Source organism: Nanorana parkeri, unplaced genomic scaffold (assembly GCF_000935625.1).
Source record: "Nanorana parkeri isolate BGI_ZX_2015 unplaced genomic scaffold, ASM93562v1 scaffold12, whole genome shotgun sequence".
Classification (NCBI taxonomy): domain Eukaryota; kingdom Metazoa; phylum Chordata; class Amphibia; order Anura; family Dicroglossidae; genus Nanorana; species Nanorana parkeri.
The window spans coordinates 2,780,634-2,795,023 of NW_017306280.1; the positions used below are offsets into that span (position 1 = coordinate 2,780,634).

At 45.3% G+C, this 14,390-nt stretch overlaps 1 protein-coding gene across 1 annotated transcript in view; it reads left to right on the forward strand.

Moving 5' to 3' along the window:
- The window catches only part of AKT1 (AKT serine/threonine kinase 1), a 114,263-nt gene that overhangs the window by 23,825 nt on the left and 76,048 nt on the right, over window positions 1–14,390 (forward strand). The window contains exon 2 of the mRNA XM_018556636.1: window positions 1,244–1,372. Within this exon, the coding sequence (XP_018412138.1) occupies window positions 1,327–1,372 (46 nt within the window). The 5' untranslated portion in view covers window positions 1,244–1,326. The remainder of the gene's footprint in view (window positions 1–1,243; window positions 1,373–14,390) is intronic.

Sequence of the window (14,390 nt, forward strand, 5' to 3'; positions counted from 1 at the left end):
TGCGTGGTGTCTGTTTTTGAAAGTTCTGCTCACCAAAGATGTGCACAAAATATCCATCCATCTACAATGTATGGCTTGTGGACACCTGTCCACCACACCTAATATGAGCTTGTTGGACATCCTGTTCCAAAATACAATTCAATTAATATAGAGTTGGCCCTACTATAACAGCCTTTACTCTAGGAAAGTTTCCAAAAAGTTTTGGATTGGGATTTGTAAAAAAAATTTGGCTAAAGAGCATTTGTGAGGACAGTTACGGATATTGGATGGGAAGACCTGGAAGATTGGCATTTAAATTCATCCCAAAGGCGTTCACTAGGGTTCAGATTAGGGCTCCGTGCAGGACACTTAAGTTCCTCTGAACCAAACCAATCATATCTTTATGGAGCTGGCTTTGTCCACAGCCATGGTGGAACCGAAAATGGCCTTCCTCAAACTGTTCATAAAAAGTAGGAAGTGCGCAATTATGTGAAATGTTTTTATATGCTGAGTCATTAAACTAGATCCCAGGTAACTCAGAAAAATTATGTATATTAAATGCTTGCTTCAAGTGTTTTTCCTTTCCCATAAAATTTAAACTTGCAATGTTCTGTTAAACTTGACTTTGTTAGGAAAAGTAAGATCCCTAGCACAGCCTCTCCCTTCTGCCATGGCGTAGCCCTCTCCTCTTCTGGAAATGTCTAGTTACTGTCCATGTTGGTCAGCTCCTCCGCCCTTTCCCCGGGTTAACGGGAATACTAAAGTACAAGGGTAGGTAAACTCCAGCCCTCCAGCTGTGGTGCCACTACAAGTCCAATGAGAGATTCTAAGGCTCTGTAATTTCCCTGAGCCATTGCAAGATGGTATGACTCCCAAAGACAGATGCATGATGGGATTTGTGGTTTCGCCTACCTATTATTATCCTTCCTTCTATCCATTCTGTTGGCAAAGCTCACATGAAATAAGACTACAAGTTGTACAGTTTGGACCATATATTTAAATTTAATGATACAAGCCTCAGGATATTATATAAAACCAAGAGATGTAAGTCAAGATACTTCTTCATGACAGAAAAATGGCTGGGTGTCACTAGTGCCTTGGGCATCATACAGGTGTTGGGAAAGTTGTGACATAATGGCGTAGCTGTGTGCCACCACAGCAGCAAGCTGCGCTTCACACACCATCTGCTCCCATTACAACCCATACTGTGCCCTGCGTATTATTATATAAACACTTAGCTTGCGGATTTTTTTCTGTGTTTCAGATATAACCTACCTACCTGTGGTGCTGTTGGTTTTAATTCGGCATCTTGGTGCGAGCTGTCGACCGAGAAACATTGCCGTCATTATGAATGAAGTAGCGATTGTAAAAGAAGGTTGGCTTCACAAACGAGGTAAGGTGTCAAATCCTAGTGCACTGAAAATGTTTGTGTTTTTTGAAAAAAATGTTATGGTATCAAAGCCATTAAGATTCCAGGTTCATGGAGAGATTAGTAAATTTAAAGTGACATTAAACCCTCAGATTTTTTTGCATAAACCAATACTGTAATGTGTGCCTTACTGTAATCCATGGTAGTTTCCCTTATCTTTGCTGCTCTTACTTTTTAAATCCTTATCTCTTCTCATGCTGGGGAAGAACTTCCCTTTGCAGCTGAGTGCCTCTTCCTGTAGTGCTGGCCCAGGCTGTGAACCTACACACAGACACCATGTATCCATTTCAGAGACAAGGCAGTCTGCTGCAAAACACAACTTCTGCCCAGCATGAGAAGAGATACAGATTTAAAAGGAAGAGCAGCAAAGAAGGGAAACAACCATGGGTTACAGTAAGGCACACATTACAGTATTGTTTTATGTTCAAAAATCTGAGGGTTTAATGTCACTTTAAAGAAGATTCTGATGGGTTGTTGTAGCCACTGCTTTTTAATTATTTTCTTTGACTTTGTAACTTGGATTACAAAAACAGCAGTGGGAATCCAGCTGTCATGGTAGATGAGAACGCTTTGGGGCCTATTTATAATGGAGAGCGAATATTACTATCTGTTTCAGTTTATTGTAAGACCAGGACCAGATCTTTTCTGATCAATGGTGACCGTTCACAACTAAGTGCCGTGTTTCGGCTTTTTTTTTTTTTTTTTACAGAAATATCTTTCATTAAAGTTTTGCACAAAGAATAAATCGTAGAAACATACAAAAAAGAAGGGGGAGGTGGGGGGACAAGCCACCCTTACAAAGGCAGCAATAAGTGTGCATTGTGGAAAATAATAACATGGCAACAATGAATACCAACATCAAATATGTAACATTGCCCTAGAGCGAGACTTACCCCGTCTAGATACCTACCCCCATCATGGGGGACTCCGTTGCAATGGCCCATGCTGGATGGGACCAACTCAGCTGAGGTGGGTGAGGCCCGGGGCCTCCTGCAGCCAACTAGAAACATGATATCATACGAAGGGCAAGATACCAGTAACAGGTGAGGTAGATTGCGTCATCTAGAAGCCACCTGATAGCAACGACATAACATAGACACACAACAAACAAGACAAGGATACAACAGAGAGAAAGAAGAGACGAAAGGAAGAGAAAAAGGGAGGGTAGGGGGATATTACGTGTTCAATGAGAATAGATCCTGCCTCTAAGCCATTGCCCTAAACTCATCTGATGCCATGAACAGCATCCAGGGCCTCCATCTGGACAGTAAGGTCTCAGACCTGTCCGACCGTTCGGCCAGCAGTTCCTAAGATCTCGTTAGGCGGCATAGTTCCACTGTCCATTCCCCCAAGGTAGGGATCACCTGGGAGTTCCAATGCCTGGGGATCAGTGCCCTGGCAGCATTCAGAAAAAATCTCAGGAGGGATTTCTTTGCTTTGGAGATGGACCCTGGAAAGATCGACAGTATGGCCATTTGGGGCGTGAGATGGAGTTCGCTAGCGGTCATTTTCGAGTATACGTGTGAGAGTGCGCCAGTAGGGTGCAATCAGAGGGCAGCTCCACCAGATGTGTGTTAACGTGCCAACGTCCGCTTGGCATCTCCAGCAGGTGTCCAGAAGGGAAGGAAAAATCTGGTGCATCCAAGCCGGAGCCCTGTACCATCTAGTTAGAAGTTTGTAATTGTGTTCCTGCACCGCTGAGGACATGCAGAGGCTATGTGTAAAGCAGATGCATTTCCGCTTGTCCTCCTCGAAGAGTACCGCGTCCAACTCTCTCTCCCATGGGGACAAAAAGTAGGGAGGGCCCTCTATGTGGCTGGAAAGTAGGAAGTCATAGAGGAATGATATGAGATGAGGAGGGGATTCTCCAGTGACACACAGTTGTTCAAAAGTAGTCAGGGGCACCTGCAGGGTGCCAGAAGAGGAAAGTCTAAGTGCAAAGTGTTGGAGTTGGTGGTAAGCGAACCAAGCAGCCAACGGTACAGGGTCAGGATCAAAAAAATGAGCCAGGGGTTTAAGAGTTCCCCCACAGATGCCCCGGAAAATGTACGAGGGGGCCGTTAGCTCCCAACTTAGGAATCGCCTAACCCCACATCCCGGAGGGAACTCCGGGTGGGCCAGGACTGGGGTCATCAAGCCCTGAGGAGTGGACAGTTTGTACTTAAGCATCGTAGAATCCCACACTTTGAGCACCGGAGAAAGAAAAAAGGGCAATGCAGAACTGGGGGGACGACGCACAGATGGAAGCCAAGGGAGATTTGTTAGAGAAGTCGGAGTCAATTCCCGCTCTATGGAAACCCAGAGAGCTGGGTCCCCCGTATCAAACCACTCTACCAGGTGTGATAATTGAGTGGCTCTATAGCAGACCTCCAAGTCCGGGAGAGCGGCCCGCCCCGTTCCCTCCACATTGTGAGGACTGTATCGGATCCGAGGGTGGGGAGACGAATGGGAAGGGTTTGAAACAGGTAGAGGCAACGAGGAAGTAGGTTAATTTTAAAGAGGGCTATTATACCAAACCAGGTGTGGTGAAGGTTCATCCACGTGAGAAGAGTATCTTCAACGGAGCGTAGTAAGGGGGCATAGTTCAAGGGGTATAGGTCAGCGAGGTCTGCCGGGATGCGGACCCCCAGGTAAGTCAGCTGATCGGATTTCAGCGTAAAAGGGAAAGAGCCACTCACACAGTCTGCCTCGGCTTATGGTAAGGAAACGTTCAACAGTTCACACTTCTGTAGGTTCACCCGATAGTTGGATAAGCGGCCAAAGAGCTTAAATTCCTCCAGTAAGGCGGATATGCCCACCATAGGGTTCGAGAGGTATAGTAGCAAGTCGTCCGCATAGAGACCCAGTTTGTGGTCTTGGGATCCTATCTTAAGTCCCCGCACTGAGTCATTGCCTCTAATTGCATTGGCTGGGTGCTCCATCACCAAGATATAGAGCAAGGGGGATAGGGGGCATCCCTGCCTGGTGCCATTGTCGTGTTTCGGCTTTTAACACCGAGCAAACATTGGCCCCTTAAGAGTTCAATGGGTGTGCATGAAAACATGCGGCATAAGCATTTCAGTGCATTTTTTGCACATTTTTTGTGCCGACCTCAGGCCTGTGAGCAAGAGGATTTAGGAGTGCCCACACATAATGTGGAGACTTTCATTGGCCTGATGAGGACTCCAGTGATGCCCATTATAAGAACAAAGCAAAGGGCTTAGGAAGAAATTTAAGTTTTCCTTGACTGGGAGCTCTAATAGCACAAGACACAACAAAGAAAAACCAGGGGGCAGATACTAGGAGGATGACATGTTACAGATGATACTGCTTTCCATGGGCCAAAACAAAAACACCTGAAGCTTGTAAACATGAGAAATTCACTGACGCTCAAGTGTGAATGGGAGGTTAGGCACATTTCTGGGCTGTGCCAGCGGCAGCATCCAGCTCTGTACAGATTTCCCCAGAATTGTTCAGTGGGTATTCTGCAACTCTCTCTGCCAGCAAATATGAAGTGATGGTGCCATACCCTGAAGTCCAGAGAACCCCTAACAGCTTTGCCGCTGATATGATTAGGAGATGCTTCGTGTCAAGGACACTAGAAGAGGTGGAGCAGCCATTGTCTGTAGAAAATAACTTCTTATGGCAAAGGCCCAAAACATAGGTTCTACAGCTCTGCAGTGCTATGTCAGGTTGGATCTATACTTGTCATGCTAGTGAGTCAAAGTACAACTTTATACTCCATCATTAGGAGTTGAGCTACAGTACACGGCCCACAGTACATGCCTTCAGTTCCATTTCAACTTTATTTTGGAGAAAAGCTCACAAGAAAAACTCAGAGAAGCTCACAGAAGGGGCCCTACCTCCTCCCTCCAATGCAGTTCCACCGAACAGCGGTGCACAACCAAGGCTTCCACCAGCCCTTCGTCATTAACAGTAGAAAAAAAGTATTTTCACACGGTTCTGGATCCAGTTAAAACCTTCTTCTTCTTTATTTACCCAAAGCATAAACCCAGACATAGAAGTCCCACTAATGCGTTTCAGTCAAAAGAGGCCTCAATCCTAGTTATTTTAGGCCTCTTGTGGCTAAAACGCATTAATGGGACTGCTATATCTGGTTTTATGCTTTGAATAAAGAAGATTTTAACTGGATCTAGAACAGTGTACACATACTTTTTTTCTACTGTTGTTTTTGGAGAGGTTTCCACTAGGGATGCACCAATTGGTGCCGATACTGGGCATTTTCATGAGTACTCGTACTTGTGAAAATGTCCCGATACCAAAAACGAATACTGAAGCTTTAATTTTTCAAATTGATTTCAGCTGCCTTAGGTCCTGCACTTGTTGGGGACCTCACGGCAGTTTTCTTGAGAACCGCTGACTGCACATTTCCCTCCTGCTGAGACCCTCCACACATCTCCCTTCTCCTGAGACAAGACATTAGGCTGGCACCACAGAGCAAAGCAGCCGCACAAATTTATGTAGCAAATGTATATACTACTATTCTGCATTGCTGTATAATGTATTGCTGAGATATGTAGTCCTATAGCTGGTGGCATTTTGCATTGTTGTATAATCTATTGTTAAGATTAGTAGTCCCTAAACAGCACTACCAGGGTCAAAACTGCGACCATGCCCTGGCGCTCCACCACTGTACTAAAATCATTAGTCTGTATTGTTTTATAAAAACTGTCGCATGACACTAAAAAAAGGTATTGGTAATTTGTATCTGAGTACTTGAGGGAAACTATTGGTACTCGGTCTGGAAAAAATGGCATCGGTGCATCCCTAGTTTCCACTCACTTCCTGTTTTGTCTGTGAGACAGAAAGTGAGGGGAAAATCTCAGTTACCGGACATAAAAAACAAGACAAAATGACTCAACCAGAAACCTTCCTATCCCTTCCTTTTATATATTTAAAAAAAAAAAGTTTGTTTATATTTCTGCTATTGTACTATGACAGGAGACCACAGTCCCATACAGAGGGTGCATGACTAACCTAGATAAACAGCAAGAGTTTATTTAATATTTAAATTTTAATAGAATGTCTTGTCTTAGGGGGTACCCTGCTCCTACTTCTGGGGTACCCTGGACAGTTCATTAAATATACTTTTTCTGGAGTGGATATTTAAAGATTAAAGTGAACCTGTCCCTTTTTTAATAGACCTAATGCTGCAGAGAAAGGGTGGGGGGTGGGCGATGACCGTTGAGACATGTTGGCACTTGCTCTCCCCACGGCTGAGGAATTATTTTATTCTTTCTGCTTCCAGTTCATTCATAGTTTCCTATGCTGTGGGTTATGGCGGTAAACCTTCCAGTGCAGCAGCGAGTCCCACAGCAGTCACCCGTTACTCGAGGACAGTGTTACAAATTACTTGCTCTCCTAGAACTATGCATGACACAATTTCCTGTTTTTGTTGAACTGTTTATAGCTTCACATGTGAAGGAAGCCCTGAGACTAACACATTTCCAGAAATTCTGCAGCCGTAGAAAAGACATTTGCTGGGGGAAAAAATAGCACGGTTGGTTTGAAGCAGAGCCGTAGTTGGCTCCTTTTGTGCCCAAGGCAAGAACCCCCCGAGGTTTTTTTTAAAAGAAAGTAAATAACAAGGAAATTAATGATATTAAAACTGTTCATGGGGTGATGGGGACAGAGCAGGGGAGCAAAAGGGATTTTTAAGGGGGTGATGTGGACAGAGCAGGTTATGGCAGAAAATACTCCCAATGCGTTGGCATTGACGTTTGTACTTGTATATATCTTTACCAAACATCTTAAAATTCCCTGAATTTTAGTGCTAACTACAGTGGTGTATTTAGGTTTCGTACTGCCCTAGGCAAGACAAAATTCGCCCCCCCCCCTCCCCCCCTCTAAATTTGTCCCACCGATGCCTGTTCAAGACATTTAGCGTAACCTGTCAAGTTGCTGGCTGCAGCTTCTGACAGGCTGTGCTATTAGGCCTCATTCACACTGCTTAGAGCCGCCCCATACAGATCAATGCGGCGTGCACGGTCGTAACGGGCCGTTCCCGGGAAGGACAGATGCTGCTTGTGATTGTACGCAGCAGCCTGTTCTTCTCTATAAGAGGATGCGGCCGTACTCTGCCCTACGCTCGCCCACCCTGCACGTCCGTGCCGGTGTCCATACTCGTACACAGACAGGTGTCTGAGCACAGACACTGCATGGATGTGCAGTTCGGGTGTGCATACGGCCGCATCCTCCCATAGAGAATCACACGCAACACCTGTCCTTCCCGGGTACGGCCTGTTACGACCGTGCATGCCGCATGGATCTGTATGGGCCGACACTTAGCTGTGTGAATGAGGCCTTAGCGTTGCAGGGAAGCAAGGGTCTAAGGTGGGCTGTAAAGGATCTCTGGTTGGCTCTGCAGGGTCTCAGGCACATCCCACCGTAGACCTTGCACAGCACTGAGTCCCTGAAAACCCCACCAGAGCCCACCATAGACCTTGCACAGAAACTCTCAAGTGGGCTGTGCAGGATCTATTATGGGCTGTACAAGGTGCCTTTCCCTGCACACATGCTGGTAAGAAATAATAAAATAACCCAGCCTGCTTCCCGGACATGCCTCTTCTTCCTGCATCTTCGTCCAGCCGCCGAAGCTTCTTCCTCCAGCCACCCGCAGCCTCCGCCGGCCGGGCCGCCTCTCTCGCGGTCCCATCAGCAGTCTTCCTTCCCAGCTCCGTGCCTAGACCCGGCGACACAACGGCTTCCTGGACCCGCCTGCAGACTCCGGTGGCCGGGCCACGTTTCCCTCGGCCCCGGCCACGCCTCCTCTGTCACCCGGCAACTCGCGGCCAGTCTCTACTAGAAGCCACCTGAGTAGGCAGCAGTAGGCTGCCTGATTTTGTTCACCCTTCGCCGGCTTTCCTCTTTGCAGGGGGGCGAAAAATGCCACCCCCCTGCAAGTGCCGCTCCAGGCAAACGCCTTGTTTGCCTCACTGCAAATACGCCCCTGCATGTACAGGATACCAGTTGATTACTTAATGAGGGGATAGAGCAGGCTATGGCAGAAAATTTCTCCCAATTACATATTTAGTTAATTCTCTTTCGTCCCCAAGTCTGCCTTGCCATCTTTCAGCACTTGTTAGCGCTGCGTGCAGGGTATAGAGGGTGGGGTGGTGTGAGAGTCAAAGGTGTGATGCTTCATTGGGCTGGTGCACAGAATTTTCAGCTGACAGCCAATTCCCGGCTGGGAACTCCGTGCATCAGCCAATAAACGAGGCAATCGGCACTGCAGCCGCCCTCAACTTCTCCCCACCGGGAAACAGCCAATACGCGTCAGAGCTGCATGTGAGTGAGATAGTATGTGAGGCAATCGGCACTGCATCCAAATCCCAAACCACCTGCCCACCTCTTACCCCTGCTGGACACCAAGTCCAGGTCCGCCCTGGCAGCACCCCCTTGCAGCTGCCCCCTAGGCGTATGCCTCACTCGCCTCACCCTTCCTACGGCCCTGATTTGAAGAGATGGATTTGTTTAAAGCATATAATCATATTTATAGTGAGCAATTTCATCAGCACAGCGTGTAATGCTTAAAAAAGCAATTCCAAGCACTGTAGCTGCTAATGCACTTCTTGACTTTAGCACAGCTTCCAGAAGAGCACAGTTTACTTAATTCATTAGCCAGAATCCAGAGTCTTTCACATGGTCACTGGGAGTGTATTTCCTGAAGCAGCTATATAATTGCATCAGAATTTCTGTATGTACGAGACTGCAAGGAGCATATGTTGGGTGTGTATGAATCTTGGATCAACGCATTTCAGCAAAAAAAAAAGGGAATGGGGGGGGTGGGTGGGTGGGTGGGGGGGCTGCTGCATTAGAGTAATGTCTGGATAAAAATGCAATAGTTTGTTCCATTATATATTGACGGTTTTATATTTTTATATTCAGTGTTAACTGTATATTTTCACATATTTAGACTTGTTATTGTAGTTTTTACCTTGAAGTAATTTTTGATGTGACTGTCATGTTTTTAATTTGTGTGGTAAATGCATGTGTTTTGTGCATGTTAACGTAGAGTCGATGGTACCACACGATAGATGTCCTGGTGTGTTGTGTTGCCATTTAATTCTCAACAGTACCCCAACCAACCGGAGTGCGTGCGTTGCAGCGGTAATTGTACTACTTTTTTTTTTAACCACATGTTAACACACATTTTAGCACTGCTGCCTGTTGTGTTGCAGTGGTTAGCAGTCTTCACTTGCAGCTCTGGTGTCTGGGTTAAATTCACCCCTGGGGTTTATATGCTTGCCCCCTGTGTGCTGGTTATTCTCATTTGGTGTATGTCATATTTTACATAGGTTTCCAGCCAACTTGACTCTGGTGTGCATCTGGGCATGGTATCAACTTTTATATCATGAGCTCCTTTTTGGGGGTCTGGCGCCAATGAATCTATGTATGTACAGCACTGCATAATGTTCTGCCATTATATTATGCTATAGTAATAATGTAGGTTATTAATATTTGGAGGGTATGCCCAAGAAATAGCTGTGGGCAGTGCTCTCTCTCTCAGCCGTTGTGTTCATGTGGGTATCACATGTGAGCTGTAGCAGTGATATCTGCCCCCTGCTTGTAGTTGTAGTCTTGGTCTAGTGGCCCTTTGTCTCTATGTTCTCTAAGGCCCTATTCGCACCTGAGTGTTTTGTAGCTTCAATCTACAAAAGGCTCAAGTGCGAATAGGGCATTAGAGGCCACAGATCTACATTAAAAATCCCATTGTCTTCTAAGGTGCTGATTCCAACCTGAAGTGCTCAAGTGCCAGTAGCAAAAAGCATGTTGCTCCAAGAAGTACGAGAGCTACTTTTTCAGGCAGAATCAAATGTTTTTCCCCATAGACTTTAATGGGAACGTAAGCATGTGTTTTTCAGGTGCTCCAGGGATGTGGAATTTCTATTTCCTGAGGCTGGGACATGCAGTTCCAGGCAGGTTTTTTTTTTTTTTTCTACACTTAGCCCTACTGCGGGCAAGCAGGGCTAAATATAGACCAGGGGAGCAGTTTTGTACAAGTGATCTGGGTGGCTGTACAGATGCACCGATCACTAAGCAGCCCACTTGTCGTGGATCTTCCCCCCCCCCCGCAAATTACTTCAGGATGGGGAGCAAACCGGAGAACGTCAGTCCCCCGACTTGCTCTGTGTGATCAGTGAGACCGCACTGTATTCAGAGAGAGAGCGTGTCAACTCCAAATACACAGGGGCTTGTTGGTGAAAACAAAAGTTAAGTGGAAAAAATAAATAGTGAAAAAAGTAAACATTTAAAAAAAAAAAGATAAAGTAAGAAATAATAAAATAAAAAATAGGTGATTTAAAAAGCAAAAAATTAAATCAATAAAAATTTTTTTTTAAAAAGAAATTAAAACCAACTCCACCACCCCTGTCATCTGAACAAGAAAAAACGCATGTGTAGGGCATTGTGTATGTGTGAGTGCTGCCCCCTTTCCATTGTGTGCCATGTTTTGGTAGCCAGGCAGCAACACTCTCTAACACGCACAATGTGCATTAAAGGGCAAGTTTACTTTCCAAAGTAATTTGGGAAAATAGAATTGCCTGATTAAATCTGGCCCCCTCTCCCCTCGCTCCCCTGCCCCTCCCTGATATACTTACCTTTCGGTGAATGATACTTGCCCTTTGCCAGTACAGGTGTACTATCTGCTGTCCAGTGCAACCCTGCATATTGAATTTTGCTCGCACATTGCAAGCGCTCGAGCACCTGACCATGCTGACCAATGAGAAGCACTTCTTAGCACAGTTAAAACCACTTTTATCACGACAATAGATTGGGCCCCTGCTTTAGTCCTTGGTCAAGTAGTTTTTAATTAAAAATTCCCACACCCCTGTTGATTCTGCTTCTGTATTACAAGGAGTGCAAAAAAAAATGCTTAAAGTGCAAAAAAAGCCTAGCTACACTCTACACAGCTACACTCATTCTTAGGTGTGAATGCAGCCCAGGCTGTCCAGGAGGGTGAGACAGATTGGCATATTGTTAATGTTATGGTTTATATATTGGACATCATCTTTGGGGTGGATTAAAAACTTAAAAAACTTTGGACATGAATGAGGTTGAGGTGAATGTTTACAAATATTTGGTCTTCTCCACCAGTCAGCGCTTGTTGTAGTTGCCCTTTAAGGAAAGCACGTAATTGCTGTGTGCTTTTGGTTACGTCTGTCGCCGCTTATCAATGACGCAGCAGTTTGTTATCACACTTAAATTCTGGGCATCAAACGTAGAATGACGGAGAAATCTCCCACAAAGGGCTTCTCAGAAGAGTTGTGGTATCCGTTATCAATGGGCAACTCAAACGTTTTTAGCGATAGTAAAGACACGTTCATTCAGAAATGATCAAAACTCCTAATCCTAACTGCCTGGCTGTCCGGCTGATTCTGTAGCTCCATTTCTTCCAGAGTATCTGACCCAGAACAAGAATGCAGTATGCTTACCCTGGGTCAGAGACCTGTTGTGAATTGTTGATACCATTGGATAAACATGATAGCCAGGCACATTGTCAGAGGTGGTCCGCAATGGTAATCTCCTCCATATTTTTTTCAGAACAGGTTTCCTCAACTATATCTTTGAAGGCCAAAATGGAGTAGGGGTTTTTTTCTGCTGACATTGGGGATATTTCCCTTCAGGTCATCTTCCAGAGACACAATAGGAAGTGAAAGGAAATTTCTACAAAGGGAAATCCCCTCTTAAAGAGTTGTCACTGAAACAATTGTCTCCATTGGAAGATTTGCCCTTTTGAGCTTTAAGAAAACTGTGTACAGTGAGATGTTCCATGCATACTAAAGAATAGATTTTGGGTTCACGCACTCTGTAGGCCTTTTGTCACATCTTTGCTGAATAGGAATCTAGACATTGTAAACTCTGAGCCTCCACTTCAGCAGAGATCACATGACTAGGCCTAGGCTTTTGGACATGTGGCCCACACTAAATTATTTTAGCCCTTACCAACAGGACTATTAAGATGGTGTGTTAACAGTACGGGTCCCCTTTATAGCCATCAGTCATGAAAGCACAAACTGCCCCTAGACATAAAGGAGTTAAAGTGGCTCTGTCATGTCCTTTCATGCCGAGCTGAGATCATGGCAGCATCCTCCGTTTGACCCCCGGGCCACATACCAGTTCTGGAGTACAGCATGCCACACTTGTTAAACAGTGGACGCATGTGGGCACAGACCGCAATTAAAACCTAATTGTACTATATAAACTATAAAAATGGCTGGCGTTCAAATTTGTTGTTTTTTTTAAATGTAATAGAATGTGTTTTTTATTTAGCAGTTGGTTGTAGAAATACCTGTGATTGGGGGCTTTTGAAAGTGGATACCCGGAATGTGAATTCCCCTTACCAGTTGTTCCGGTCACCCGCTGCATAGGCCACCCACCTGTATGTTTTACACATTCATTTACCACCCACCGCACACTCTGTCTTATTGTATGTTTTCTTTTAACCTGATAGTGTCTGTAGACAAAAACCTGTGCCGTTTTACTGGACCACTAGTGATTATGAGGACACAATGTGTGCAGCAGCTGTGAGAAAGGGGTCATCACCATGAGGGGTCATCACCATCCGGGGTCATCGTAGGTCTATTCAATATTTTACAGTTCGTGTTTGGGGAAGGATGCACAGAATTCCTCATCCGCAGCTGATTGGGTGGCTTGGAAGGAGCTTCCTTCTGGTTTTGGAGGAGCACAGGTTTGGACTGAGTTTAGTCCAAAACTCCAAATGTAATCTAAATCCCTATTACTGACATGGTGTCCTACAGCAAGAATGCAGATCCTACTTAAAGGAGAACTATGAGGTGAGTGCTTTGCATATACTGGCGTTCACTCACTTCTCGATCCTGTCAGGGCTCTCTGCCATGACAGGGGAGGGGTTGGATTCCCCCCTCCCCGCTCCAATCCTCCAGCGTGGAACGGAGGGGACGGGTACAGCTGGCTCTGCCTCGAGATAGGCAGAGCCAGCTGTCACTCACGCAGCGGGGTGGATCCAGACATAATCCAGACATAAAAGCTGGAGCTCGCGGTATACTGAGCTTAGGGTGACGGGAGGACGCTAGTTTGTGTCCTCCCGTTACCCTTAGGAGAACTATTGGGAAAAGCCCTAACCCCATAGTTCTCCTTTAACTCAGAACACAGAGGCAGCCAGGCTCCTAGCATTGTCAACAAGCCTGAGACAAACACAAAGAGCGGAATTTCTCAAAACTGGAGCAGTTGTGCATGGCAACCAATCAGCTTCTCCCTTCAGTTCGTTCAGTTAAGATTTGAAAATGAAAGAGAGAAGCTGATTGGTTGCCATGCACATCTGCTTCAGTTTTGATAAATTCCCCTCACAATGTTTGGAAACTGATGGCAAAAAAGCATGCAGACCGCAAATAAAATCCATGTAAAGGGATATCAGAATTGGGCCCGCAGTAGGGTAAAACCTGCATTAGTCTTGGTCACAAGTAGACATGTAAGCTGTGGAAAAATTTGTTTCAGATAATTAGTTATTTCGGGATTCGGATCCGAAATTCAATTCGGTTCAGATTCGGATGGAATCCGAATTGTCGTTAGTTTCGGATGAGTTTACGACTATTTGTTGTGAATACCACAGAAAACCATATACAGATATTTGATACTAAAGCTGAATCTCCTAGACCAGAATGGCATTCAGGATCTGAATTTCCGAATTGCATTTGGGAGCTCCCGAATGCTATTTGGGTCTGGGAGCCACAGCTTTAGTAATATATATTTATGGCTCCCAGACCTGAATGCAATTCGGAGCTCGAATGCCATATGGGTCTAGGAGCCTCAGCTTTAGGTATATACTGTATATGGCTCCCATATTGTCGTAACGAAAATTCGGATTTAGACCCATTCGGATGCATTAAACCGAAAAACACACCAGAAAAGTCACATGTCCAATTTCTGTTTGTTTTTCAACGAAATTGATAAACGGAAATTAGGATTCAGACACTTGGGGTTCGGAAATTCGGATGTGTCTGAA